The 27,970-nt window shown below is 40.2% G+C and overlaps 1 protein-coding gene across 2 annotated transcripts; it reads right to left on the minus strand.

Annotated features, from left to right (window-relative positions):
- Positions 1 to 688: 688 nt before the first annotated feature.
- plod2 (procollagen-lysine, 2-oxoglutarate 5-dioxygenase 2) lies at positions 689 to 27,946 on the minus strand. Of its 2 annotated transcripts, XM_026363835.1 has the most exons (20): positions 27,442 to 27,946; positions 17,162 to 17,253; positions 16,366 to 16,502; positions 14,557 to 14,720; positions 12,739 to 12,851; positions 12,581 to 12,644; positions 12,212 to 12,309; positions 11,046 to 11,147; positions 8,972 to 9,097; positions 8,756 to 8,877; positions 7,939 to 8,043; positions 7,000 to 7,125; positions 6,220 to 6,361; positions 5,446 to 5,508; positions 4,047 to 4,160; positions 3,700 to 3,765; positions 3,397 to 3,501; positions 2,149 to 2,295; positions 1,826 to 1,951; positions 689 to 1,690 (listed from the first exon to the last, which is right to left on the minus strand). In XM_026363835.1, exons 1-20 carry the CDS (start codon positions 27,542 to 27,544, stop codon positions 1,535 to 1,537), a joined length of 2,271 nt encoding a protein of 756 aa, XP_026219620.1. In that variant the 5' UTR covers positions 27,545 to 27,946; the 3' UTR covers positions 689 to 1,534. The 2 variants fall into 2 exon arrangements, with proteins under 2 accessions (XP_026219620.1, XP_026219621.1); XM_026363836.1 differs by lacking the exon at positions 5,446 to 5,508.
- Between the last annotated feature and the right edge of the window lie 24 nt (positions 27,947 to 27,970).

Genomic DNA, 27,970 nt, shown 5'->3' on the forward strand with positions numbered 1-27,970 from the left:
TTGATAGAAAGGTGAGATTTTAGATGATATTTCATAAAAGAAATACTGCTCAAAGGTCAATATTGGTTTTAGTTTCACATGCAGAGGCTTGTAAGTGCTAAAAAAATCATAGTACGCTTTATGTCAACAATTGATCAGGTTTCATCACAGTGCTCGATCCAACTGGCTAATTAAAACACAGTTTCACCATAAAGCAATAAACTCTGGCGCTCCATTTCAAGGGATGACATTGGCGATGTACGCTCCACCTTCAACATTCCTCCCTTTGCTCTGTCACCAGTCTTACAAGTCCCATCTGTATAGTTTTCAGAAGGTTCCATATGCATGTTTATAGTCAGCCCCTAAGGTAAACTGAAGTACATTTGCACTGATGTTCATCATCACACCACACCCCCAAACACTTCAGGACTACTCCCTAAAGCAGACAGTCCAGTTCAAGGCAGGCTTGATTGTTTCTACAGGTGACATGTTGGGGGAGAGAACAGCTTGACAGACCTTAAAGATGAACTGATAACAGTAATCACACAATGAAACTTTGCCTGCAGCAGTGAGTGATGACTTCCAGACACTGCTTCGCTTTTGCCAGAGTATCTGCGAACAGTATTGAATTTCTTCGTGTGTACTTCACATGCAAAGTCACCAGTGTTTTAAGGATACACATAACTAACATTTTTAATAAAGTCTTTTTTATTAAACATCAAAAATAAGTTAAACAACTTAATTTGCTGAATTTTAAAACTCATTCACACACGTCTCAGCAAAACATCTTGCAAAATGCTTTAAGGAAACGTTTCTACCAATTTCCGAACGAGAGAAGGAAAAAGCTTTCAAGTTAAACAGAATTCATAATGAATGCTTCTGTCCATATTTTCTGATGTGCAGTATGGTAGTAATAGATTTTCTTTATTCACTGGGTATAAATCAGATTTTAAGGGTGGAAAAAAAAAATTCCCAAATTTACATCCAGCAGATAAAGATTTATATTTCAAACAAGAAACGCTGAGGAGCACCACCAGTAACTGTTGAAGCAGTGATCTGTTTTACAGTAAAAAGATGTATATCAGTAATATTTGACCCGAAACACAAATTGAGACACAACAACTGTCTCCATACTAGCATGGCAGAGCTGACTTCTAGCAAAGTACCACGTGTGTATCTCTAGCGACCATCATGACCGTGTGCTCAATTTGTGTTGTGAAAATCCTGACAAGCTACAGCACCAACAATTCCTTGGTTTTGAATCTAAATCTACATGGTTTAAACAGAAACAGGAGACATGTACCCCACTGGCATAGTTTTCATTCTATTCGGTGTATCTAAAGCGTGAATTACTCCTGTCACTTCCCTTTCCACTCTACACTCTGTTTGACAGAGATTTGTTTAATGCAATTATTAATTCTGTTAAAGCGGGTGCTTTAAAAGAAGAATTGCATCAGGAAAACATCTGGGGTAAAAAAGTATCAAATGACAAAAAGATGTGACAGAGAAAAGCAAAGCGAGGTCAAAAGACTCATTTACAGTATAACCAAACAGTTCAGGGATCAATAAAGGACACTGCGATATAACGGGTGCCATTGGTGGTGGGCAGGCCTTCGTGGAGATGAGTCAGTCGTCCTGGGTGCATAAAGCTCCAGCCTTTCCGTGGTGACTCTATGGAGCAGTTATACCTATGGAACCGGCAGCCCCCACCCTAAAGAGGAGACGACAAAGTAACAGACTGTGGTTAGAAAGAACTTTGGATTAAAAACTAGGAAATTAGTCATCGGATTAACAAGAATATTACGGGAAGAAGATGACTTCAGTCGGAAAGCATGAAATTCCTTACTTGAAAGTCTCTGTCTTTGTTATTGAGGGCGATGTTGATGGTAAAGGTGGAAGAGTCATGGTGGGGCCTCAGGTAAGCTTGCCTGTCAGGTGTGTATTTTACCACGAAGTTCATTATAGCGTAACCCTGCGGAGGTACAGCAATACATCAAGTCAGATGACAGTCAGTGTATCTTACAGAATACTAGCCAGTCCTGTGTGCGGCTCACATTTCAGCAAAGACTGTCAACATCTAAAAACAGCTGCTGTTTTCAACTTTTTGGGCAAACAGAGGTGGGGTTCACTGTTTATCTTTCCGTGATTCCTCCATGAGGTCACACTAACCTTAGTGTAGTAGCCAGAGAAAACTTTTAACGTGACAGGCGATATAAACTCTCGGATGAAGTGCAGCCACTCTTTATCAAAGCCAATTTGCTTCATATGAATGTCGTCTGTTGGCACAGTCTCATAGCCTCCAGCAATCCGCTTGTCCTAAGAAAAGGAAAGGAAATAAAGCACAGTGCAGTGTGATTAACGACGGAATAAATGACCCACTAACCTTAATGCACGTGACTGCAGTTTTCAAAGTGATGATGTATTAGTACGTGTGTGTGTGTGTGTGTGTGTGTCTTTAAAACCGCAGGCTGTACTGTTGTCTGCCTTCATGAGGCTTAATGACCCATTCAGCTCAGCGTTTTCCCAAACAGAGTTAAAATATCTGTCCACATTTAGTCTTCAAGGCAAACTTTTACATACATTAATTGCCAATTTCAAACTACATCAAACAGGCCATGTGAATTAAGTACCGTAAACACAAAACACTGCATCATAACCTTTGCATTTGGTTATGTTTTATTAGCAGACATGGATATGATGATAGTAATACATTTAAGCATGTGTGAGATGGTGCATATCCTAATAAAAAAAAAAGTAAAGTAAAATCTTAAAAGTTACACTTGATACATATGGCTAACACTTGACCTTCACACAAGGATGTGGAAAATAGCTTGAAAATAACAACTTACTCAATTCAGCAAAGAAAACTAGGGCATGGCATCTCCTCGCTTGAACTTTTTCTGCATGGTTTCTGGATGTGATTAATTACAACAAGCAACACCCAAAACCACAATGAGACACTGAAAAGTTCATCTTCACTATGAAAAGTGTCTAATTCAAATTAAGTTAAACTTGCTGAATAAATAGCAGCAGTAAATAAAGCTAATGGCTTCACCTGAAGATTTGAAAATTAATCTGTGCTAAAATCACTGTCCGATAGAGAAAATGCAAAACAAGTTATCATCACTTATATGGCAAATGTGGTAAAATGATATTCTGTCTCTCAAACATTAGTATGTTTATGTTGTCATTGTGAGCATGTTAATGTTAGCTTTTAGCTCAAAAGCGTCATAGAGCGGGTGCAAACTGTCTTACAAACAATGGTGAAACAATTGATCAATCAAAACATGTTATTGCAGTGATATTGTTCCACATAAATTCCTGCCCCTACTAAAATGTGTGAACTCCACCACAACTGCGCCTGCAGTGTTTTGATTACTGCTCTGTGTTCAGGGAACCTGAGAAAGCACTACTGACCTCATGTTTGCCTCCAGACCATGAACCATAATGCTCCATCTCCTCAACTAATTCATCGCAGGCCTTTTCTGAGAAGACTGGGAACCAGTAAACATCAGGACAAGGCTGCGACATACAAAAACACAAAAAGAAACTATTGAAACAGACCTGGGTTACACCTTCACCTTGAGCTGTAACGACTGTAATGTAATACCCAGATACTACTGTATGTTAAAAACAGATGTGGAGATTTCAGTGCGACATTACGTCATCCTTGTTCTGAGCCTCTCTGTCTGTGTCTGTACGGTGAACACGAGCACAAACCTCCTCCAAGTAGTTCTCGGTGAAAATTCGGGTGTAGTTTTGGTGGATGTACTTCTCCTTCCAGTCCTGGAAGAAGAAAGAATGTCAGATTAGTGGACACATTTTTGGATTGTTTGCTGACCTGCATACCTCATAGCGCTAATACCCTCTCCTGCAGGGCAGGTCCCAGCATGCCTTATCAGTCATGAGTCTTATCACACTGAAGTCATTATTTCAAAATCGTCTCACATCTGTAATCTTTCTATTATGGCTAATAACCTTTACAGGTGGCTGCTGTTTATCTCAGCTATTCACAAGAAATCTCTTTTTTTGTGTTGGGGGAATAATGAGAGATCATAATGACTTACCACAGGGTTTTCAAATATCTGCCACAAGTCATTGTTATAATGAGAAATGTTATAATTGGCTGTGGAAATGAGCCTCCCGAAGTCGTGACGGTTTGTTATGTACATGAAGACTCCCTGCAGCAAACAGGAAAAAAGTTCAGTAAGTTTCACAAAAGAAATCTCAGTAATGTCTCACAGGCTGGATTTACAACGTATCCATATCCACATGACCATAACACATGCAGATCTACAGCATGTAAGTGCACTGCAGGTTATAATTATGGTAAATGTTTATGACCTGGACATTTATCAGTGGTTAGCACTGGCACACAGAATACAGAAAACTGTTTCTTGTGGTACAATAATCATTTGCACAGAAATTGAAATTAAGATTTAGGTGTGTTTCAACACACAGAAATCAATTATACTCAAATTAGTTAAAAAAAAAAATAACAACAGAGATGCCAAATAAATAATCCAAGATTATTTATGGGTATAGGGCTGCAGGGGTTTTGGTGGGTTTGGAACAGGACAAGTCGGGGAAGTCGAGGGAGAGTAGTGGGAGAGCAGGAACAGAAGGGTGCCGGGGCAGCTTGGGACAAAGCAAATCCAGGAATAATATTCCCTTTACAGTGAAGCATGGGGAGGGTGCTGTGTAGGGGAGGATTTGGACTCACTATCAGCCTAGGCTTTGCAAATGAACACAAAAATAACAAATTAGAAATGGTTTTGCAATCTCCTGGTTCAAGTTTCCAAATTGCCTATATAAAAAAAAAAAGTCCTTCTGTGAAAGCTGTGATTCAGGCCAGATGGTTTACATGACAGAAAAGAATTATTTTTGGAGCCTAGTCTGAGATCAGTCAGTGTGTGTGAGGGAGCAGCTGGTTACATGTGGTAGTTGTTCGGTGTAAAACATCATGATGGAGACTTGCATGTGTGTGGACTGACTCTCCGACCTTCTTTCTCCTCCACAAGCTCTTCTCGGAAGCAATTATAAAACAGGACACAAAGCAGGTCTTTCTCTATGTTTAGACAAGTGCTTTTAGACCTACAATCATCACAAGCAAAAGGTCAACATCAGTTTCCAATCAGATGCCAGTAATCCTAAATTCACATGAATGCACACTGGCAGCAATGTAAACTGCAACTGATTCAAACTGTTTTAAATAAATTAAAAGTTAACGGCCCAATCTGAATGACATTTGATATAGTTCATTGGTTTATTTGTTTAAATGAACAATGCAGTGTACGATACACGGATTTTTAATTTACAGAATTGAACTCCGCAAGGCCCAAACAGTCTGCTGTACATGAAAGAGAGTTTGCCTGTGAAATGAGCCAAGGCTTGGAATGGCCTCTGAGTGTTATCCCATTGGAAAATGATGTTTCAGAGAGCAGAATAATTAAAACAAATGGAAACCTTTGGGGGCTTGAGCATATGGAATGATTCCGGAGAAGGGGAGTCTTTTTCTCTGTGACTGGTCTAAAATAAAGGAGAAGCATCATGTAAATAGGGATAACATCAATAAGTAAGAGACAGGGTGACAGTTGAAATATATGTCACATACACAGCAACTCAGGAGGAGAGGAAATTTGCCTACATGAGAAAGAAGCAAGATTCCCTCTGAAGCTGATGTTTTTGTGAGTTATCATGGGAGGAAACAGGCTGGGGTGGGGAAACAATCCAAAAGTACACCAAGTTTGGTTCAGGCGTGGTAGTTCTTTAGTAACGAGCACAGGTGACACAAAGCACAGCTGGATAGACAGTTTAAAACGGAGAGACGGAAACGACAGATGAGACAACGTTTGTCAGTTAGCCAGCCAGCCATTGCAACTGGTTGCTCTGTCTGTGGTCATATGACAACAAGGGAAGGAAGGATGATAGGAAAAAGCGGTTAAGGCACCATAGAGCAACCACAAATAGAGAAGGATCATGCCTCGATGACGGACAAAGACATTTCAAACCACTTATACTTGCCAAGGTTTCAGCTTTGCTTTCCGTGGAGCTGTTGACTTTTGCCAGGGTTAAGATCCACTGCATTTAGCAGTGCTCAATCTTTTCTGTATAGACTTTACTTTCCCCTCAAAGTGGCTTTGTCCTTATACAGGCGTCTGATTTTTATAAAATACAGTATATTCACGGCACTCTACTATATTAATACAACTCCGAGTTAGGGAGGTTAGCCTTTCTTACCAGTTCTCTGGCATTTCTACACAAAGCCATATCTGGGTCCAGTTTCTCCAGAATAAAGAAGTTTCGCTCCTTCAGTTCATTCCTCAATGCACTGCCCTTGACAAGGTATACATGTGCCATGTAAGGAATGTTCCACACACCCCTAGAAACAACAAGACATGGAGAAAAGAAGTGCTCATTTTGCGGTAAACCCTATAAATTAGCAGTCTTGGAATCCTGGATATGTTTTTTTTTATTATTTGTAATGCTGATACGAGCTAAGGGCAGGTGAAAAATGCTGAGATGGGAAAATGTGTCCTTCAGTCAAACATCTGTCTACTGAATTACAAAAACTTTGCAACAAATTTAGTCTTATAGGAGTTAGGGTCAGTGCAGTGACAAAGACCTAATCCACTGCTGTATCTCACCCCATAGGCACAGGTTCATGGGTGATTAAACCTAGGTTTCCACTGTGGTGGGTGAATGTTTATTCCTCTGCGCCATCTGGGCGTCTTTTCAACTTACTTCTGAACACATAAAAAGTGAGTCAGTCAGAGGAAGAGTGTGGTTGACTATGTGTTTTTTTTCCATATTTCAGGCTTTCACACTCTAAGCCGAGCAGCTAAATCGCTGTAGCTCACAATAAAGGCATGGCATGTTGTTCATAGCGAACATGTGTAAGAACCGCTTCAGCACAAAAGGACAAGATTTATTGACTGTCACAGACGCACTGACGTTCTTGTGAACAATTAAAAATGCAAATTCAAAGTTGTTTGCACGCTTATCGAAATTGTGACTTACACACGTTTTCTCTGCACAATGTCGACATAATCTTCAGAGCGAGCATAATAACCATCCAGACTCAAGGCCCCCCAGAAGTTGGACCACAGCTTGCCGTGACGAGTGACAAGGGGACCAATTATTTTTCTGTAGGGAAGCAGGAGACAGAGTGGAGAGATGGTAATTTTGTCAGAGCAGATAAAACTCACAGCGGCATCTCACAGACAGCCAACCACCTAATGTACTGGGTATGTTAGTGGTAAACCCAGTGTTCTGCATCAAGGAGATCAGCCTGTTACTGAAAAGATATGATTTCTGCCAAGTACAAGGTCCAGTTATAGCAGGTTAGTTTCAACACTGAATCACGTCTGTTTATTTGAATTTGCATGAAATTCGTTGGTACTGGTGTCGACTGCTTCTTTTTTAGTCTTACAAATCCACAATACGGATTTTCTTTCTGTTATATGAATAAAATACAGTCTATAAATAGGTGTTGATTTGATATGGATACATTACAATGCAATCCATTCCTTGTTTAATTTTTCTTCCTCAACTCTAGTGCTAGTAGAGAGTTCTCATGCTTTCTTTAAATATCCGACAAAGGACTTTGCTTCGCATGCCTCCAACAAGTTACAATACCATAATGCCATGCCACGGCCACAATGACATCTAATTTATGGGAGGCTTTCTTCACAGTCAAAAGGGGAAAGGGTTTTGCATGTTTGTTTTTTGTATAATGCAAAGTGGCATTCCGAGGTTAGAGCAATAGACTCTTTCACTGTTTCCAAAAACAGGAAGCTGGAGCAGCTTATTTTTAAACTTTCATTCACCCAGCTGTAATGGTCCTGTGGTTTTGCCACTTGAGGGATGAATTCAAAAGGTTCAGTGATCACAACAACTACGAAGGAGGTTTTTTGAACGGTGCCAGTGTGGTTTATGTGTCAGTCACTGTGTGATTACCTGTTCTGCTCAATGAGGAGCTTCAGCGTCTGTCTGTTGGTGAGCATGACATCAGAATCGATGCTGAAGTAGTAGTCGCATGTGGCATCCTTACGGCAGAGATCCCTAATAAAAAAAATAAAAAAAAACATAGACAGGGCAGAGAAAGTAGTGATTATTCAGTCTGGCTGATTACAGTCAATTAAATACCTGGACGTAATCACAGCATCAGTTCAAATTTATCAGTTCCTAAGTATAAGGTGTCATCTCCAATTGCAGAGTCAGACGCTCTTTGACTACCTTTAAGCCTCCAGTGGATAATGTGATTTTAGGAAGATTAGAGACTACTAATATACCTTTGACTTCTTCATTATGGGGCTGTCCTGACCAATGCTGCACTTGAACTTCATTCAAACTAATTCTTACTATAACAACAGACTCTTACTCAGTACTGAGAGTTTCTGCACTCCTGAGCCTGTCATGTAATAAACCACATCCACACTCACGTCTTTACGGCCCAGTCAATGGAAGATACATTCACAAAAGTCTGGCGAGCTAAATATGGAGCTGACAATATTCCAACCAAACTCCAATAAATGAATGCGTAAAGTATTACATTTGAAATGAACATCTGGGCACCAAGGGGACCCTTCATATCCCTCTAAGGAACAATAAATGAATGCTGTTAATTTTTTATACTCCATTTTGCAACATAAGTAAGATTTTGCTAAATTAGCACGAGGAATGCCTTCATATGGTTTCATCATCTTTTCTTTAAAACCACAGGTTCTGAGGGCTAATAGATAATAATAGAATAATTTAGAGAAGAGGCACATACATGCCCATGTTCCTGGCCTCTCCTTGGCTCAAATTTTCTTCTGGTCCCACAACTTTGAAACTGCTGAACACATTCCTGTTCTCTTCCCAGAAGTTCTGGATGTGCTTCTCGTGGTAAACCTCCTGAGCAGGCAGCCAATATTAATGGATTAGAACCCATATATAAGGTCATGTGCAATAGAAAAAAAGGAAAACAGCTGCAGATGTGTACACTCACGTTGTTGTGAACGAAAACTCTGAGTTTATCCTTGGGATAATCCAGGGTCAGCAGTCGCTGGAAGAATTCAGGAAGAAAAGGAGTTGGCTGCTCAATGAATACTCCAACCATCACGTCCGGATACTCCTGTTTAGATTAGATGGGAGATAAATCAGAACTGTTTCAAACAACAGCTCTTGGTAATGCGACACTGTTTAACATAAATCATGGATGATTTCGGCGTTTACTGCCAGGTATACACAAACAAATGGCTTCAGATGGAGTCCACGGCAGCGTTGTCTTTGTTTTATCTAACTTGCTCCTAATTATCTGATGTGCTACCTCTTATTATTCCCTATGACGTCCTGTTACATTCAAAAAAACATCATGCTTAACAATAAGAGCAGTGCAAAACATGCTTGGAAATCGCTTCACACTTCAGCACATAGTGTTATTATCTAATAAGTTCCCATTAGGCAAGCACATAAAAATCAGGTATAGTATTCATTTGCATCTAACTCTTTGTTGATGATAGCCCAGCTAAAAAAAGTTAGAGATGCAGAAGAGAGTGGAGGAAATGTTTTTCCATGACACTCAGGGCCAAGCTCACACAGCTTAGTCTGGACTCTTGATCTCTTGACCAGTTCACAGCGAAGGTCTGGGCCAGGGGAAAAAAGGATCCGAACAGAACCATCTAATTTGCAAGTTCCGCAATGACTGTCATTTAGGTGCAACAAGTGGAACTCGTGCATCCAGCCAACATGAGTTTAGACTGTTACAGAGAGACGGTGGACAGGCAGCAAAGGGAACGGAGTAGCAAAAAGAGAGGTCAAAACTGAACTAAATAGCTGAAGCATCTATTAAAGTAGTCAAAAGCCTCAGCTAGATTTTTATTTAAACACAAAAAACTAAACTACAGTAAGCAGTGGTCTGGCTGGTACAATAGGGGTCACGGTGCCTTTGTAGGACTACAGTAAGCTCCATCCCAAAACCAGAGCACATAAACAACACAGCAGCCCTGCCAACGACCTGAATTCACCCTACAAGAAAGGACGGGGCACAGTTTGAGCAGCTTTTCCACATGACCTGATCTTCCAGAAGCCTCTGTCCAAAACACAAGGTGGCACACTGGAATGAAATGTGAAATGCCTTCACTAGCTTGCCTTTTTTTTTTTTTTTTTTTGTATTCTGCACTTATTAAGAAAGGTCACAGACGAGAAATCCCTTTCATGTAGCTGTGTTTGTACTGAATCAGCTCCAGTTAAATTATTAAAGCGTGCTTATTTATGGTTTATTTAAGGAACTCTTGAGGGATTCATGTCTCTGTATATCATTTTGTGACAGACACTGTGTTGTTTCAAAGCGTGAGGACTTTTGTCCTATTTTCTTGGCAAAAACAACAGTTCTTGCTTAACCGAACTAATTTACAGAAACAATTTGGATAAAGACAGGCATAATAGAATAGCTTATTTAGGATCATGTGTACGTCTCAGTGCTCTGCCCTCAAAAAGAGAAGTAAGTAAAGTTAGGTTACATTTTGACAGATGGAACCACACAGACAGAGACATGTCCTAGGGCCTGCCATTGCTGTTGGCTATACGTTGCCAGCTTTGGCTGAACTCTGTGTCTAATTTTCAGTGTAACCGCTGTAACTTACTTTTGTGGATAAAACCCATACTGAGAAGCCCACTAAAGGCAGGCTGGTTGACAGTGACACCCCTTTAAATGAACCCTTCTGGAAACCCTAGAAGCCATATCCTGCACCACAGCACTGCAGTGCTTCCTCTTCCCAAGTAGTTTCCCTCACACTTAACCTCTTTTATAAGGGTCCAAACGGGCACATAACCTATTATTGTTGGAAAGGGAGCACCAACAGTCTTACTTATCTGCTGAAATAGGACAAACTGGGCTCCACTCCTGCTGTCTAGACAGTCACTGATAGATGGATGGTTCATGCTAGAAGACCAGGGTCTGTTTCATCCTTTCCTATGTGCACAGGGTGGAGGCTCAAGACAAACTTCCCACAGCAGCTATTTAAAGATGGGCTGAAGTGGACAGCAAAGGCATGGAAAATGACTTAATTTGAAGAACCTACTTTTAACTGAGTTAAGTCCAGAACATCATCATCACAGTGGCTACATCCATGTTCATAGCTCCATGCATTGGGGACATAGTTGGCCAAGTAGTTCAGGTACATCTGTAAAGCAAAGAAAAGAAAAAGAGGTGAATGGCTGGTATACATGGCTACACTAATATCAACTTGATCAAATATTCAAAGTTGTTTCTGTGTTTCAGAAAAACATACTTAAACATTTGCATGTGTACGTGTTTGGAATACCCTCGCATATAGGAATGTGGGAAAAAATCACTTGCAGTTCAGACTAAAGGCTACAAGGTTATGTCTGGTCTACTGAGAACGAGACTTGACAATCTAGGTAATTATTCATTTTCTCTGTGCATATATTTCAGCATATTGTAATCACAACCTTAGCTGCTCTGTATTTAGTGTGCATGAAAGATATAAATTTTCTGGGAACATATAATTTCTACTGTGCTACTGTTTACAAATCTGTTATCGCAGTCATTAACATACCGTCACAATCATGCATTTTTCGCCAGATTGAACTTGGAGTGTATATTGGAAAGTTATAATAAACTAATGGTTAGAGACCCAGATAGAAACCACTGCTAGGACACGGATTCTGTGATCTGCCATTTAGAGTGTCTCCAGATTTTGAGCCCTCTGGGAAGAATGACTCAACAATGTGGTGGGTTTGGGTCATTACCAAGGACAACCAGAGACAGGCGGCTGGTGGTGGAGCGAAACTTGTGAAGGGAAAAAGGAAAAAAATTTACTCAATAACGATGGCTTCGTACGGACATCCTGCTTTACAGCTTGCTGAGCCTGTCTCTTTAATGTACAGAGAATGATGGTGAAAAGAAAAATGGGGGGCATGTGGTCTTAAGCATTAACCTAGTTTCTGCCTGTGAGTAATGAGCAGGCTTTTATAGACAGAGTTTTTGGCAAGGATCACATGAACAGTGTGTATATTTCCTGAATGTGTGGGAATTTATATACTGAAATGCAGTCTTTAGTGATGAATGTTTGATAAAACAGTCTAAAGGACATAGACCAACAAACTCATCTGCATGTGGATAAATGATCCACTGTATAACGAGTTGATGGAGTGCAGCAGCGGAGGATGATTACCTGAAAGTGTCTCCGCTGTTCTATAAGTAGACTGGTTATTTGTTACTCACTTTGGTGTTTCCGTTGCCATGGACAACCGCTGGCAGGGAGTCGTACATTGTGTTTCTGACTCTCACTCGGTCAGTTCCAAACTTGAGAAGCACTTCATCTGCCAAATAGAAAAGGAACACAAAACATTTAAGGCCACGTTACGAACTTCAACTTTCCACATGGGCAGGAGCTGTGAAGGGCTATAACTTGCAGGGTAGGTTGTCAAGCATACACAGTCTCTGAAAACACACAATTTTAGACATGAGCAAAGAAGAAAAATGGTACAAACATGGTTTAAATTAGTGCAGCAAGAGTTCAGAATACTTCCAAATAATATACAGATTAGCAAAAATATTGAGTTACAGATTTCAATTTCTATGATTGCTCACCAACTGCTCCATTTAGGTTCTGGAAAATCTGGCACTTGTGGTCCAAAGTCATGTTGAGAGTTTGCTGAAAGACATGAAAAACAGAGAGAGTTGCTAAGCCGAGCTTTCTGGGTATATATTTTTCAGATTAAGTGCTGGCCCTGGCACAAGACACTCACTCTTTGCAAAGGATCCAGGTAAATTTTAGTGTAGAAGAGCTGGTCATCATCATTGTCGTGGAGGTTCCACTGTGAAACTATGCTGTTTATGTATGGAGCATAGCCAATTATACCTGCAAGTAATAAACAGTGTGAAACACATTTGCAGCACAAAGTACAGGGTTAGAGACATTTACAAGATCATATACAAGTGGCAGACTGTTGGTGACAATTATACTGTATCTGCTGTCTCCATGGCCTGAAAACCTCCCTCCAGGAAGCCCGAGCGCCTTACACAAAGTGTGATGTTTGGCAATAATCCCAAGTACACAAGAAATGAGCTGGAACTTTCTTTTCCCACAGTATGTAAATGGAAATGCAATTGTGCAGTGGGAAAGCCATAATCTATACGTTTCACAACTCACTACGAGCTGAGCTTGCTAGGTCTAAATGTACATTCTCATTTGAGTTTTGCCGTGTCTTCTCATTTTCCCTCTCTTGGTCAGTGACACTGACCACAGCAACAGATTGCAGGGTTTGACTATGTTGCTGGTGTGCGCTGTTGTACATTCCCACCATTTACAAAAGCCTCGTTTATTGTAAACAAGTGGATGGATAGACGTAACGTAATCTAAATGGCAGGAGGGGGGAAAAAAAGTTAAAAGGAAATCATGAAGTTTTATGTAAATCATATTGTCAGGAGCTTGTCCGCAAAATGATGGATTTAAAGCTGCAAAAAAGGCACACACATACACGAAAAGAAACAAAAGTACTGTTGTAATATGTGTGTTTGGACGAACTGCCTGTTGAGAATTTAAGAAAACAGATTCATTTGTAGCTCTTGCACCCCCACCCCACTGGCTCACCTCTTACTCTTCTTTTTGTTTGTTTGGCTAGTGCGTCACCTTTTAGTCTACTAAAATAAACACACACAAACACAACTTCACTGTATCTGGACTCCATCTCCAACTCTCTTCAACACAGTAGTGTGTGTCCAGATGCTATAAAACATTCCTCAATGGTCACTTGGGCGGTAGCTGTAGGAACTCATACAGAACCTACAATTTCATACAAACTGTGGCACATCTGGGGGGCCAAGACAAATCCACATGTCATGTCAATGACAATGAAGGCTAAAAACAGTCTCTGATCAGCCTGAGACCGCTTGGCTCCAATATGGGAGGTCAGACAAGACTGATGACCACAGGGAAAGCAGCAATCCAGTGTCCTGAAGACCTGGCAGGCTGCAGCTGGCCATGCCGTTTGAATTGTGCATGAGAGCATACAGTTACTGTTCCTTCTGTTGAAAGGTCTGCACTTATCTGATGGGGCAACCACTAAAAAGAAGTCCAGAGTAAAAAAGTCTGCACTTAATATTCACATGAACAGGGTCACTGCAGTCACCTCCTGTCCTCTTGGACAGGAAATACCTGAAGGAGCCAGTTAACAGGGAGAACATGCCTCCATTTTACAGCGAGAGATAATAATAAAAGTCTGGTTGTTTAATATTTTAAAACTAACACCAGTCTGTTGACATTCCTTGAAGTGGGTCCACTGCTCGTTATACCAGCAACACTGAGGGTTCACTGCTGCACAGCCCCCCGCATTCCAATGAGGCCGGTAGGTTTTCAGAGATTCACAGTTAAATTAATAAACCTATGACCAGGAGTTATGGGTTTGCAGCTATGTTACTCAAGCATTAGTCTGGTACTACTTAAACAACTTCTGTATTAATAACTTTTGCATTATCCAAGCAAAGTATTAATACGCAACATTATGTCAGAGAGGAAACATCAGGTCAGAACAATCATAATCACATTAAGACTTTTTGGAACCCACCTCCAGAGTTGAGATAGCGCTTGCCGCTGCGGACTGAGGGGTATTGGTCAGCTAGTTTCTTATCTGGCCATACGAGTCCCTCTGCAGCAAAAACCACTTTGTGATTGGCCTGCTGGAACTTCCTGAGAATCTCCTCTGGCCCCCCAGCAAATATGAGATCATAGCTAAAAGGAAGTTGAAATACAAGATTGTTATCATGTTACTTTTATCTTACATCTGCCACACATGCATCTGACTACTTGACTGAGGTAGATACAGTAGACATCTAAATGTAAACAGTGGTCATTATTCCTGAGTGAGCTATGTTAAGAGCAAGCAGTCCTGGAATGTCCTGGAAAAGGGAGAGTGCAAAAAGATATTTTAGGATGTGGGAACAGTTTCTGTTGATCCTACAACTTTTAGGTGTGAAGGGAAAACAGAAGAGAACCATGCTGCTGACTTCTAGGAGCAACCTGTACTATATACCGTACTGTACACACCAGTTTTCTTTAAGGTGCCTCCTTTAGATGACATGAGCCGCTTTAGATGACATAGGAGGAAGGAAAGTCTAATTGTGGTGAAGAAGACAGTATGCTCTGCTACGTCCACATCCGACTGGTCAAACAAACAGCTTCTGCCCTTTGTTAACTCATTACTCAAGTATAAAATTAACTTTAATCATTGGCAAAACTTTCAGAACTGCATTTAAAAGGTTGAATGAAAATACACAGTTTTACACACTGACTCTTACTTACTGAAGTCAGAATGGAAATTATTCTAAATGTTTGGAGTCATAGTGATATTTTACTGTGTTTGAGATTATAGCCACACACGAGAACACAACTGTTTTTAATAACACGTTTCATTAAAAGACTCATCTACACTAAGGCTTGGATATATCTTTTTAAATTGTAGTCACAAAGATTGATAAGAAATTATCATGAATGTTGTATAGAAGTGAAAAGAAAATCCGATTTTCAACCACCATCATGAATTTAAACTTGGAAACCACCATCTTGTGTTTGGGGATGAGAAATCCTCCCTAACTAGTAAAGCCTAGATGTCATTAGTAAACAACAAATATGATTTATGTATGGCCAAGTCAGCATCAATATCCTGTCTATGAATGGCAATTGCGGTCTCTGTTTAAGATAGGTGGCTTTTGAATCGCATGAAGTCATTTTGTTTCCATGTTAGAAATTCAGCACATCCATGCACAACAACATAATGAATTAATTCCAGAGAAGGAGTTACAAACAAAACAGAACACCCAAGTTGTCCCAACAGGATCATATATTTTAAAATATATAACAGATGATTGTCTCGTAAGTCTAAGAGTAGATGTAGTTATTACACTAAAATCATTTCCTCTTGAAGAAAAAAAAAAAATCTATTCCAATTACCTTACCGTCTTAAGGGTGTGACAACTTTGCACAGTAACACTATTCATGTGATATGATAAAGAAAGCATCATCACCTTCCGCTCTATTTGAGGAAATATGGGCTGCAAAGCTGTTATTACTCTAAACCACTCACATTAACTGAGTGAAACTTTGGGAACGCAATGCAGCTACCTGGATGTGAGAATTATTGTCCTTCTATATTTTCAGAGCTCTATAATAATGCCTTTGCATGAATGAGAGCAGGGTGGTTTAGCATTACATAAATGTGCAGAAGCAGCTCTTACTGAGAAGGCGTCACATTCAAAACAATTATTACAGCATGATTGAAAACATTTCCATGCAAATAAAGATCTTAGTCAGATCCTACAGAGGTGGAAAGCTAAATAAGGCAAAAAAGCTAAAATATCCCTAATATATTTCAACATACCTGTCCACTGACAGGACAACAAGGTCTTCTTGGTCAGCCAGAGCCTCCATGGCCTCCTTCAGTAGTCTGATTTTTTGCCCTCCACCAATAGAACGACCCACGTCACCACCCTTCCACCCTTCTCCCATTCCCAACACCTAAAACAGAACACATGAAGAATAAGGGGCAAAAATAACCATCGTCTCATCTTTCACTTATTTTCTTTTTTTTTTTTGTGATTATTCTGAAAGCTGGTTTAGCTCCAGTGGAAAGAAATATTTCACAGTTTTGCCAATGTGCAAGACATTTTGAATCCCTTCTCTAAAATAGGACAGAGAAGATATGTCAGTTCTCTGGGAACAAGAAATTACCCTTGGTTGAAGACAATTGGTTAATCAAGCTGCTTTGGGAAATGCATCAAATTATAAATCTTTTTTTCACCCTCTGATAGTAACAAAGCAGCAAAATACACAAAGCCTTGCAGATTAGTTTGCAATTATATTACCACTGAAGATGCTTTACTGTATAAACTGGTATAACAGGATCACACAAAGGGCATAAACTTGAAATGTCAGACCTAAGAAAAGGTTCTTCTATTGCTGGTTTCAACCACACACAGAAGGATTCTTAACAAACACTGAGGAGTTTCCTTTCAAGATGGATTTTTTTTTTTTCCAAGTTTGCTGCACTTCATCGTTTCCTTTAAAAGGCCTAATCAATCTTGGGAAGGCGTTATTAAAACATTTGGCTGCCGTATGCGGGAGGCTAGTATCGCTCACGGGGACATTTGTGGATTGTTTTGAGAAGTCAATCTTACCTTCACAGTGTAGTTGAAATATTTTGCAGATTGCATAAAGCGGAGGAAGCCATCTGTTTCCTCTGTTGCAACAGTTAAGACGAGCAATTTTTCTGAAAAAGAAAGAAAACACACATTTTAGTTATCTTGATAGTTTGTGACTTATAAAGTCATGACATATTTTTTTATGAGGGGATGAGGGGACATGATCTTGCGACACAATGTTGACACTTTTAAGTTATATTTAAGTTAGAGCTTCTTCTTTGTGGCTTCCGTTGGAGGGTAGCTACAGAAATATGCTGCATAGATTTATTATTCTATGCTTATATATAAGCATTGGGATTTCCGTTCAAGTTCCCTGTAAACCTCAGACCTAAGTCAACAAACTGGTAGCGATTTGGTTTAACAGTCTAAGCCTGCACCTCAAATTAGGAACATCTACTGCAGTTTTAATTTGATACAATGACAGAAAATATTTTTAAACTTGTACTTCTTAGGTTAGAAAATTCCCACAAACATCCACGACATTTCCAGTGGCCCCGGTGCTGAAATCTGAGGTTTGAGGAAGGCTTTGACCAAATACAAATTAGCATTATAGCCTCATGTCATGCTAGAGAGAGAGACTACACCCACTTAGCCGGTTTTCACTTGTTCTGTTATGTTTTATGAAACCAACAGAGTATACCTTTGATTAGAAAGGCACCAATCTGTTTTTGTGAGCCAAGGAAGGAAGTAGCGTGTGGAGCTGGTTCATCAAACCATAGTATTACATGGAGGAGGAGGATTAATTCATCCCCAACTGCCAACTGAAACATGTTTGCTGTGCTACAAGTCAGATGGGCACACACAAAGTTAATGACACTTTAATGTGGTTTTCCAGGAACACTTGAATACTAATCCAGCTTTGCACGTGTTAAGAGCGAGTCTACCTTCTTTTTAATATACAACACTATGTCCCAATGCATCCTGCTAAATTACTGTATTTACAATCTTTTATTGGCAAGCAGGATTGGAAGTATGAAATCAAACGTATCAGAACTCTAGAAAGGCCCTAAGGAGACTTAATTCAACATGTGATCTGTCCCTGAGCAGATCTAAAGATTACAAAGATTAACATATCATTTTTATGGCAATATGTATTTAGCTAGGAGTATATGTTTTATTTTTCTTGCTAACAGCACAAGAATCCCACTATTCACATAGACTGAAGTTAAACCAAGTAAATAAGTACATTTTTAAAGACCAAAGGATAAAAAATGATTCACATGACACATCAGATCAGTCGTTTCTCTGTAGACATTCCAAAGTTGGACATGAGTAAATTGAGTTGCCTGTCATGCTGTATTTCCACCCTATTTCAAATCTGGAGAATGAAACCAAACAAAGCCTAGAGGGATACACAAGACTATATTTTCTATTCTCTAAAGCATTTTTTTGTCAGTAAAATCGAAATCCCTGACCTCCCACCCACTCACCCACATTAAATGACATTACAAGCAGTCTGCATCCCTCCCTGTCAACATGACGTAACTATTCTCTCATCCCAGTCTAGCCTGTGGACCTGACATCGCTCCAATAGTAAGTCCAATATTCCTCTGACAAATACATTCTATTACAGGTTGGAAATAGTTCCTTCCCTGCTTCTAACATCATCAGATGTTGAGCAGAGTACTGGGCACATTCAGACCAACGTGATTCTCAAATGAATTCGAATGACTTCACAGGGGTATGGGACGCGTACTCTGAGCTACAGGTGTGTCTTGTTCTTGGCTTGAAGGTAGAATATGATTGAACACAGTAGGAAGGAGATGGTGTCTCCCACATCTGGAAAACACATTTCCCATGCAGCTGTGTAAAACAGGTGATTTAACGGTTACAGGAAAGGTTTACATGCTTCCTATTCCCATACGCCAGACTTTTACACTGACAAAGTTCACCTCATGTGAGGCAATTATGTATGCATAGAACTACATGTGCACAAGCGAAAGTTACAGCGCTGATGTCATGAAGGCCACTGGGCGCAGTGGGATTTCCAAAGCTGTTGGACCATCAGACAAGCAGTCCTAACAAAGCATGCTGCCACCCCAAGCATTTTCTTCCGAGATTTTTTGGCAGTACTTTGAAACTTCCAAGAAAATTCTTTATTACTTCATGCTGTGATTACAGCCAGGACATATGTTTCATATTTCTCTTTCCAATGAATTCAATTTATTTTCCTGTTCCCATAACACGTGAACTTATCACCAGTAGCTTAGTTTGGGTTTTGCAAAGCAAACTGCATGTTGGGATCCCTTCTATGCTCAGATAAAAGTTTATTCTCCTAAATACTGATCTGTGCTGTCCTTTAATAAACTGAGTGGCTTGTGATGTCAGGGAGACATTTCCTGACAGGATGTAAACTGACAGACGACCCCAATGACCCCTCTGCGCCTTTTCCCTGACCTCATACTCTACACACTCTCCTCCTGTGATAAACACGCACACCACATGAGTGCACCCCCAGAAGCAAACACCCAGTTAAGTACAGCCTGGGGATGAACACCAGCTTTGGTTCAATAGAATTAGGAGAGACACTTTTATTTCTTACATTACAAGTGTTATTTAAACACTTCAGAAAACATCTTTCATGGGTGCTCAATGCACAGTTCTCAGTGGGAAAGGAATCCCTCTGGATTCACAGTGGCCTCAAGTGAACTATGGCTGTAAATGTTGGCTGGATAACACTATGTTGTCTCCTAAGGGCACACAAATTGCTTAAAGAAGAATTGTGATAGCCCATTCATACAGTATGTATGTGTGTATGAGTTTGATTAAGACCGCTGAATTGTACTTTGCACACTTAAAGTGTTGAGGTACATATCTACGTTTGGATCAAATTATTTTCACTGGTAAATGTTAAACACTACTATGTGTAAGCTTAAAAATATATAAACAGATTTCCCATCCAACATTGAGGCGTGGTGTTATTTTCTGCTGTTAAGCTTTAATTAAGTTGCTGAGTACAACAGGAGCCAGGAGTATTAAAAGCACAAACTGCTTTATTGTTAGCTTCATAGTCTCAGGGAAAGAAAACAATAACTGTTGGAAGACAACAGAACTACACATCTACCTTACTTTGTAAGCTCAAAATGAAATGCTGGGCCAACTGTCCAGTTGTCTGATGTTGTTTTTCTTTATTTCTTTTAAGTAAACATCATAATCACGCTGATAAGGAGGCATAACTGAGAAACAGATGGCAACTTTCAAATGGAGGGCTTTTTAGGCAACTGCGATTTTGGAGGATGAGTGTCTAGTCAAAGTAAACACAGCATGTTCTCTTGTCAGGACTGTCTGAACAGCCCACATGAGGAGAGGAATGTAGCTCAGTGCTGCTGTAAGTCTTCTCCAAGTAAGGACATAGATGCCAAGTGGTCTTTCACTCCTACACTTTCTCTCTACCACATGGGCTTCAGCTGTCTAGGTAAACTTTAACACTTCCATGCTCGAAAGTTCTGACTCACCGGCTGGAGGCTGAGCTTAAGTAAGCATTTCTTGCAGAACGGAAAGAGATATAATGGGAATGTCCTGGCCTTGAATATAAGTATAACTGGATCTTTCCTCTCTGACGAGACAGACCTGGCCAGCGAACACAAACCCCTGTTCTATTTCTGTCATCAACAGTTTTTCCTAAAGCCTCACCAAAATTAGCTAGAAGGTGTAGGTAGATAAGTAAACAGCCTACATTTCTTAGTGGTACATTAAACAAAAACAAAGCCTGCCTTTATTGTTAAAGCAGAAAATTGTAAGTGAGGAAGTGGAAAAGAAAGCGCCGTCAGCTACATTTGACTTCACCCAGACTTTCATGCAAAACTTGCACATGCACTTAATTCTGTTTTTTGATTGAAATCCAATATACCATTCCTGAACCTGGAAATTAGCTTGGGAACCCTCCTGAAAAGCCAGCCCTAACATTATGAAATATAAATTTAACTCTAACCCAGGTCAGTGAGTGTGGTTCCTGCATTTAAATAATGAAAGGAGATGTCAGGATGTACTCAAAGACTGGTACAAACCATTTCTTTTTTTTTTATATATACGCTGAGTGCAAGAGTCTCCCAGTTGTTTGCTTTTCATGGATGAGCCAAGGCCTTTGAGACGGGGCCATAACTTGCCAGGCTGTGCAGATGAAACCTCTCATTTTATTACTCGAATTAACACTCACATTTTCAATCCAACAACTTTCCTTAAAAGGAAAAGTTGTGGTAACATTTCTAACATTTAGTTTACTGCTAGCGCATAATTCAGTGTTGGCTACAGCACAATTTTGCCACATTTCCAGAGTTTTTCAGCATATTTAGCCACTTTAGTTACTAAAAGAATTGGATTCAGGCAACGGCACAAACACACACACAGCAGAAATCCTTATTCATTGCTTTAGTTATTTGTAGCCCTTTAACCCAGTGGTAAGATAATACTTGACTACAGTTATTACTGGTATGTTTCTGAATATTCAGCAGTTGCACATCAGCGTTTTTTGGTTTTTTTTCGTCACCTCCTGATGAATATTCACTCTCTTTCTACTTTTGGTCTCAACTCCTGAGAGAAATTATCTGGATTTTTAGTCCAAAATGTTCCACGTTGATCAAAAGTTAGTCAGTTATTATGTGCCTGTCTGCAATCTGTTGCTAAGTAGGTCATTTAAAAATCTTATAGAGCTTTTTCATTAAAAATGACTGATGGCATGTTGGCCTATAATTTCTGGGAGACTCTTGTTCAAAGCACAAGAATAGAGGTTGTTAAACTAGTACAAATAAAAAAAGAGACATGAACACAACAAGAGAAGCAGAGAGAAGTCCAGATCCCAGTTCCTTCATCACTTCAACGCAGCTGGCTAATCACTGCACTAATGGGCATGAATGTTGGAATGTGAGTTTTGGAAAGCTGCAGAAATGGTTGGACACAGTTCCCCCTGTTCTGACAATGGATGAGGTTGGAGCGAGGTTCCCGGAACCTATCTCATATATAAGTATTCTGGCAGCTTTGAAAGGTCTTGAACATTTGTGTTTATAGGAATGATTACGAATGATTACGAGCACAGCTATAATGCTCTTTAACTGTTGAGTCCTCATTTATACCACTTTACAATCTGTTTATTTCCCAGCCTTCAGCTAAGCATAGATACATGCTACACAACCCTACAGTTACGTTTCTACATTTTCCAGCTTTAGAACGCATTACAATTTTAATGTAACCACAGGCATCTTTGGCTCAGAAGTAACACTTGATATCTAAAAGGCCCTAGACATTCAGACATTCCTTTATACCTACAGTAACAAATGCCATTGTTGTTACCTAGGTGAGTACTCCATGTGTTTGCAATTAGCTTCAGGAGCGACATTAGGGGGATGGATACACACAGGACTTAGAAAATCGTAATTGCTCCCACATTGGTTAGCTGGACATTATTTTAGGTGCTCCCAACTAAAATAGGGTTTAGCATCTAGTGACATAGTAACCATAATTGATAAAACATGGCATTCCCATAATACAAGAGCCTTATACGGTATCCACACTAAAGGCTGTGTTTCAATTACACATGTCAGACCACAGGCACTTCAGCCTAAGGATGTGGCATGATGTCAGCAGCACTGGGCTGGGAAACAGTTTATAGTGTCGTCACACGTCATTATGAATCAAGAATAGCTTATACAATATACCCTGCAAAACAGCTATAATGCAGAAAATGTATTCTGGTTTATGTCATGCAGAGTTCTAGTCACCAGTAATGATTATGGCTGGGTCGTTTCCCCTGTTGGCCACAGTCTGGTGTTACTTTAGAGTTTTGAAATATTTCATTGTTGACAACAGCACACACCAAGTTGAACTCAACGCTATGCCCCAAGTGGTGATGTTGAAACTACGTGCATTTAATTTATTTTTGTGCTGAAATTACTGTAGGTGCAAAGCAAAAACAATATTCCAACATATTGTATTATGATACTGGCTGGACAGCAAAATGTTTCTCTGCCTGAAAGTAAACATAAGCAGTGAGCTGCTCTCTAAGTTCACGACTCTGCATCTAATAAATCAGCTAGCTGGTTTGTTTTAACAAGCTTCAGTGGTTACTTAACCTTAACTGAAATCATGAGCTCATAAAAAGGTTTGAGGTGTGATATTTAGCTACTGGAATACCTGTTTTGTACGGGTGTCAGTGACTTAAACAATCACCTAAAGCAGTAATGTGGAACATCTGGAATAAAGTTTGGTTGTTTTGCATATATTCTACATTAGTTGTGATATGACCAAGGGCATGTTTCTGAGGGAACAAACAACTTTAGTTCTGCTCATGTCTGATAGGATTCAGCCAAAGGTCTGAACTTAACTTCATCTCTCTTGTAAACAGCTTTTATTTAAATGTTCTGCTAATGGAACATTTGTTCTGTAAAGATGTTGATGACGGTGCTGCTGTAATGTCTTTTTACAGAAAGAGGACTCTCAGCTTTTCATCAATTTGATCCAGTAACTGGCAAAAAAACACCCCAGACAGAGTGAAAAAAAGCAGACAACACAACACATATTTGGCTCAAACGAAGGCGCAGAACCAACCTTGTGGTGATATAGTGACAATGTTCTAAGTCACAATTACACACTTGACCTGCCAACAGGGTTTGTTAGTTTGTTAGACTGGAATTACAGGCAATAGAGACCGGCATTATATAGTATATAAGGCATGAGGTGGAGTTTCCTATTTTTCTCTATAAAATGTTGCCTGACACGTCAGAGATGTCTGGGAAAGGTCTGATCTAAAGACTCAAATATCCGTCTGCCATGGACTCCATGGTTCAGGTCAGGCGGATGAATCAGAAGGGCTGTTTTCACTGCTTATTGAGTGGATGATGTGTGTAGCAGATTTAACGCTTTTTTTCTATTGTTGCATCTGCAGACCATGCAGATCAGAACCAACTGACTGATGAGTATCTAGTGTCTTTACATTGCCTGATACCAAAACCCGATGAAGATCTTGGCTTAAAACGCTGTGCAAGAGAACCCAAATTTCTGTGTCATTTGCCCTGGACATTAAATGATCCTACCAGCTCCTGAGTACAAAGTCGGGAGTAATGTTGAGCCCAGCTGCTTCTAGCAGCAGGCATTTTGTAGAGAATTTACAGCGAGCAGGTGGGGCCTCCTGCACACTCTCTACCCAGGGACCACCCCTCACCAAGACCAGCCACAGACCATTTGTGAGACGCGGCTGACCCAAACAATCTCTTGTTGTGTTTCTTTTGATAGCAATCAGTTTTATTCAGACTGAAAGAATGACTAGTCTCTCTAAATATGCTGCCTGTCCAAAATGAATAAATCAATCCCACCTGGATTTCACTAAGCAAATAGGTAAGAGCCTTCAGTTGGATAATTACTGCAGGGAATAATAATTTTCAGCTGGCGACACAATGATGTCAGCTGACTACCCGAATGTACAGAATGACCAGGTTTTTCCATCAATGGATTTCTTCTTCACTGATGTCACGGGCATATTCCAAGACGACAATGACAGGATTCATGGGGCTCAAATTGTGAAAGAGTGGTTCAGAATGCATGAGACATCATTTTCACACATGGATTTGGCCACCGCCAAGTCCAGACCTTAACCCTATTGTGACTCTTTGTGGGTTTCTGAAGAAGACATTATGCAACTCTGGATTGAAATAAGTGTGGTTAAATTTCATAAGGTTATTGAAATGATGCCAAGGCTAGATGCGTGCTGTAATGAAAGAAAAAAGGGTCCAAGAAACATTAGAGCGTGTGACTGTATTTGGGCCAGGCAGACATCTTTGTTAGCTGTTAGTAAGAAAGACTAAGCCTAGAGCTTATGTGAACATAGTGGTATCTCAGGAGCTGTTCAAACAACAGCTGTGAGAAAAAAATATCTGGAACATTTTAAGAAGCTACAGTTCAGATGTGTGTGAAATGAATGACAATCTGATTTTGGTTCTAGTCAACAGGACAGTGAAGTACCAGATCATACTGAGTGATGTTTTTTGTTTTATTTTTTTGTCCCTGCCTCCTATAACCATTCACTATGAATGAAATAGATCTTAGAACTGCCAGAAAAACAAGATGGTTTCCAGTTAATGCCAACATTTTACAACAGTAAAAAATTGGTCATTTAAAACATCAGTGGACAAATTTGACATCTCCATTAAATCACCTGAGCTTTTACTAATATCTGATGGTGGCACATTCATGTTCAAACGTCATCGCTTACCAAGCAGCTGGGCTAAGGACATCAAATGTAAAATGACTCTGAAAGCAGCTCAAATAATCAAATTTCTATGTCATGTAGCAAACTAATCCGTTCTGAATAAAGGAGTTGTGCACAGACATAGGCAGTAGTCTGACAGTACAAGAATACCTGTTAAACCCAATATATACTCTGTCAGAGTCGCTGTTAACACAGTCAGTCAGAAATCTGTGAAAGGCTTCTTTCAGGTGCTCGGACAGTGGGGGTCTATGCCGCCCAATTTTTGTAACTTTCCAAAACGGACAAACCAACAGCCACGTCCGCTGTTCAGTGACTTGCCAGGTGCACATAGGTGAGAAATGCCCAGAGTTCTGCATTCATACTTCTCTCCGAGTCCCTTTACACTGCTGATTTACACCATTCGCGTCAGTGCTACAACCACTGCAGAGGTGTTACATTCTCAGAAAAGAGCTGGAGAGGAGGAAAGAAGTCTGAACTAACAGGGGAACAATTTCTCTACGTCTCCGTTCACACAGCTGGCATTCAAAACAAATCAGCAACTATGAATACCTGTGTTGCCTGCAGAGCAATGTGTTCCTGTAGCTTTTTTTTATTGGGACCACGCTGACCACTATTTCTGCTTTGTAAATACCCTGTCACTATGACAACCAGCATTTTTGCCCCACTCCTTGAAGGAAAACACCGGGGACAGCTTGTTCTTTTTGACGTGATAAATTACACGCCTGTGTTAGTTCAATCACATTCAACAAAAAGGAAAAGTATTGAAAAAAAACATAACAGTTTGAATGCATGAGGGAAAAACGCTGCTGTTCTTCAAACTTAAAACTGTTGCTTACTTTTGTTTCCGATGGTACTACTCACATGTCAGATATGACGGAAACTTTCTACTGCTGCTCACTAATGTTATGACTCTTCCTAGCTTTAGAAAGACTTTTACAAGCACATTTTAACCCATGTAAAAGGTTTGTGGCTACTGTGTGAAAGGCACCAAGTTAGTCCAGATGAGAGGACAAAAGAAGTCTGCAGGGAGTCTGCCGGCAGCGGTTGTGCCCTGATGGCCACTGTAATTGTGGTGCAAAATGCATTTTCAGATTGCACAGATTAACCCACAGTACTTGTGACACCAACACTGGCATCAAAAGCATATGTTACTACTTATGTTGTTGTCCTAAGGTTTTACAGGCTGATCTGTGACAGTGAAAGGGCTGTGTTTGACTTAAATGATTTTAGGGTAATTTAAAGCAAGGGCAACATGTTAACAGTGGAAGGGTTGTCAAACAAGTCAATAAAACTGTGACACACTTTCCGCATCATAAACCTATACATGCACAGCCTGCTCTATATGTTGTCTCAAAGGCAGAGCAGTTAACTGTAAGAGCAGGTTGTGCTTGGTTCTGCTGCATGAACCTTCAATTATAACAGATTTACAACTGTTCCCCAGTTTCTCCAGCCCATAATTGCTTGTTTGCCATTAAAATGAAATAGTAATGGATTCCCTGCGCGTTATGATGTACAGTAGAGCACAGATCATAACTTTGTGATTGTTTTTTTTTATCCAGACGCAAAACAAGGGGAAAACGGGAGAAATGGTTAATTACTTCTCACATAGACACTTAACAGCCTGACATGTCCACACACTCACACACACACACACAAAAAGCCGCGACGGCTTCCCGCAGCCAAACAACGAAATAAAAACAGCGTTGTGAGAAAGAAACCGCAGACGGTTCTTTGTGCGTAAAGCGTTATCATGTCATTTTACGCTGCAACACATGCAGCACTAGACAAGTTCAGAGAAACAGGCTGTCAACCTGTGGCTCCTGGGCACTAAACGTCATTTAGTCAGTAAATGACATCTTCTAACAGAGAGTCCTCTGTGTGTGCGCTACTGTCAAGACAGGTCTGGAAAGAAGCCCGGAGGAAAGTGGGACTAAGCGCAGTCCCACCAAAGTTTGACAAACAATCAACTGGACTGCGGCTCGGTTTACTGATGCAGGACATAAGACTGTTAGAGAGTTCGGGACGACCAACACACACTGAACAATAGTTGTATCGTTACCTTTGGGAATATGGGCAGGAGCCTGAGGTGCATCAGTAGAGTAGACAGAACTTGCAAACTTCATCCAGCAGGAAAACACAAAACAAAACGTGAGGTATTCCATTGCTGCTATAGTGCGTGTTCCTGGACAGAGAGCTCGGTGACCGACTGAACTATTACCCTCTAGACAGCAGTGGTCAGGATCAGCCCCAGAGGGTCGTAAAGGAAGTTATCGCGATAATGAGAACAATAATAAAAATATCTATATTTATATTATAAATAAAAAAAATAAGAAAAAAAAAAAAAAAAAGCTCCGATGAATGTGTCGTTTTCTGGACGTGCAGCCCTTGAAACAGCTCTTTGTGCTCCAGTGAAGGGTAGTATAAGTACTGCAATTCAGGGAAATTAGAGAGCTACAGGCGTGGTTTCTTAATTGCAACAGCAGCCACTTGGGTTTCCAGTGAAGTTACTGGCCACGAAGACTTTTTGGACAGTGGAGGAGGATAGATGATGGTGTTTACCCCTAACGCAGGGACGTCCTGCGCGAAAG

The sequence above is a fragment of the Anabas testudineus genome, chromosome 2, assembly GCF_900324465.2.
Source record: "Anabas testudineus chromosome 2, fAnaTes1.2, whole genome shotgun sequence".
In the NCBI taxonomy this organism is placed as follows: Eukaryota; Metazoa; Chordata; class Actinopteri; order Anabantiformes; family Anabantidae; genus Anabas; species Anabas testudineus.

Coding starts and splice junctions, on each gene's coding strand:
- plod2 (XM_026363835.1), bottom strand. CDS start 27,544: ATGGAATACCTCACGTTTTGTTTTGTGTTTTCCTGCTGGATGAAGTTT. Junction 8,044..8,755: donor GAGGCCAGGAACATGGGCAT/GTATGTGCCTCT, acceptor TTTTTTTATTAG/GGATCTCTGCCGTAAGGATG. Junction 1,952..2,148: donor TCTCTGGCTACTACACTAAG/GTTAGTGTGACC, acceptor GTACCTCCGCAG/GGTTACGCTATAATGAACTT.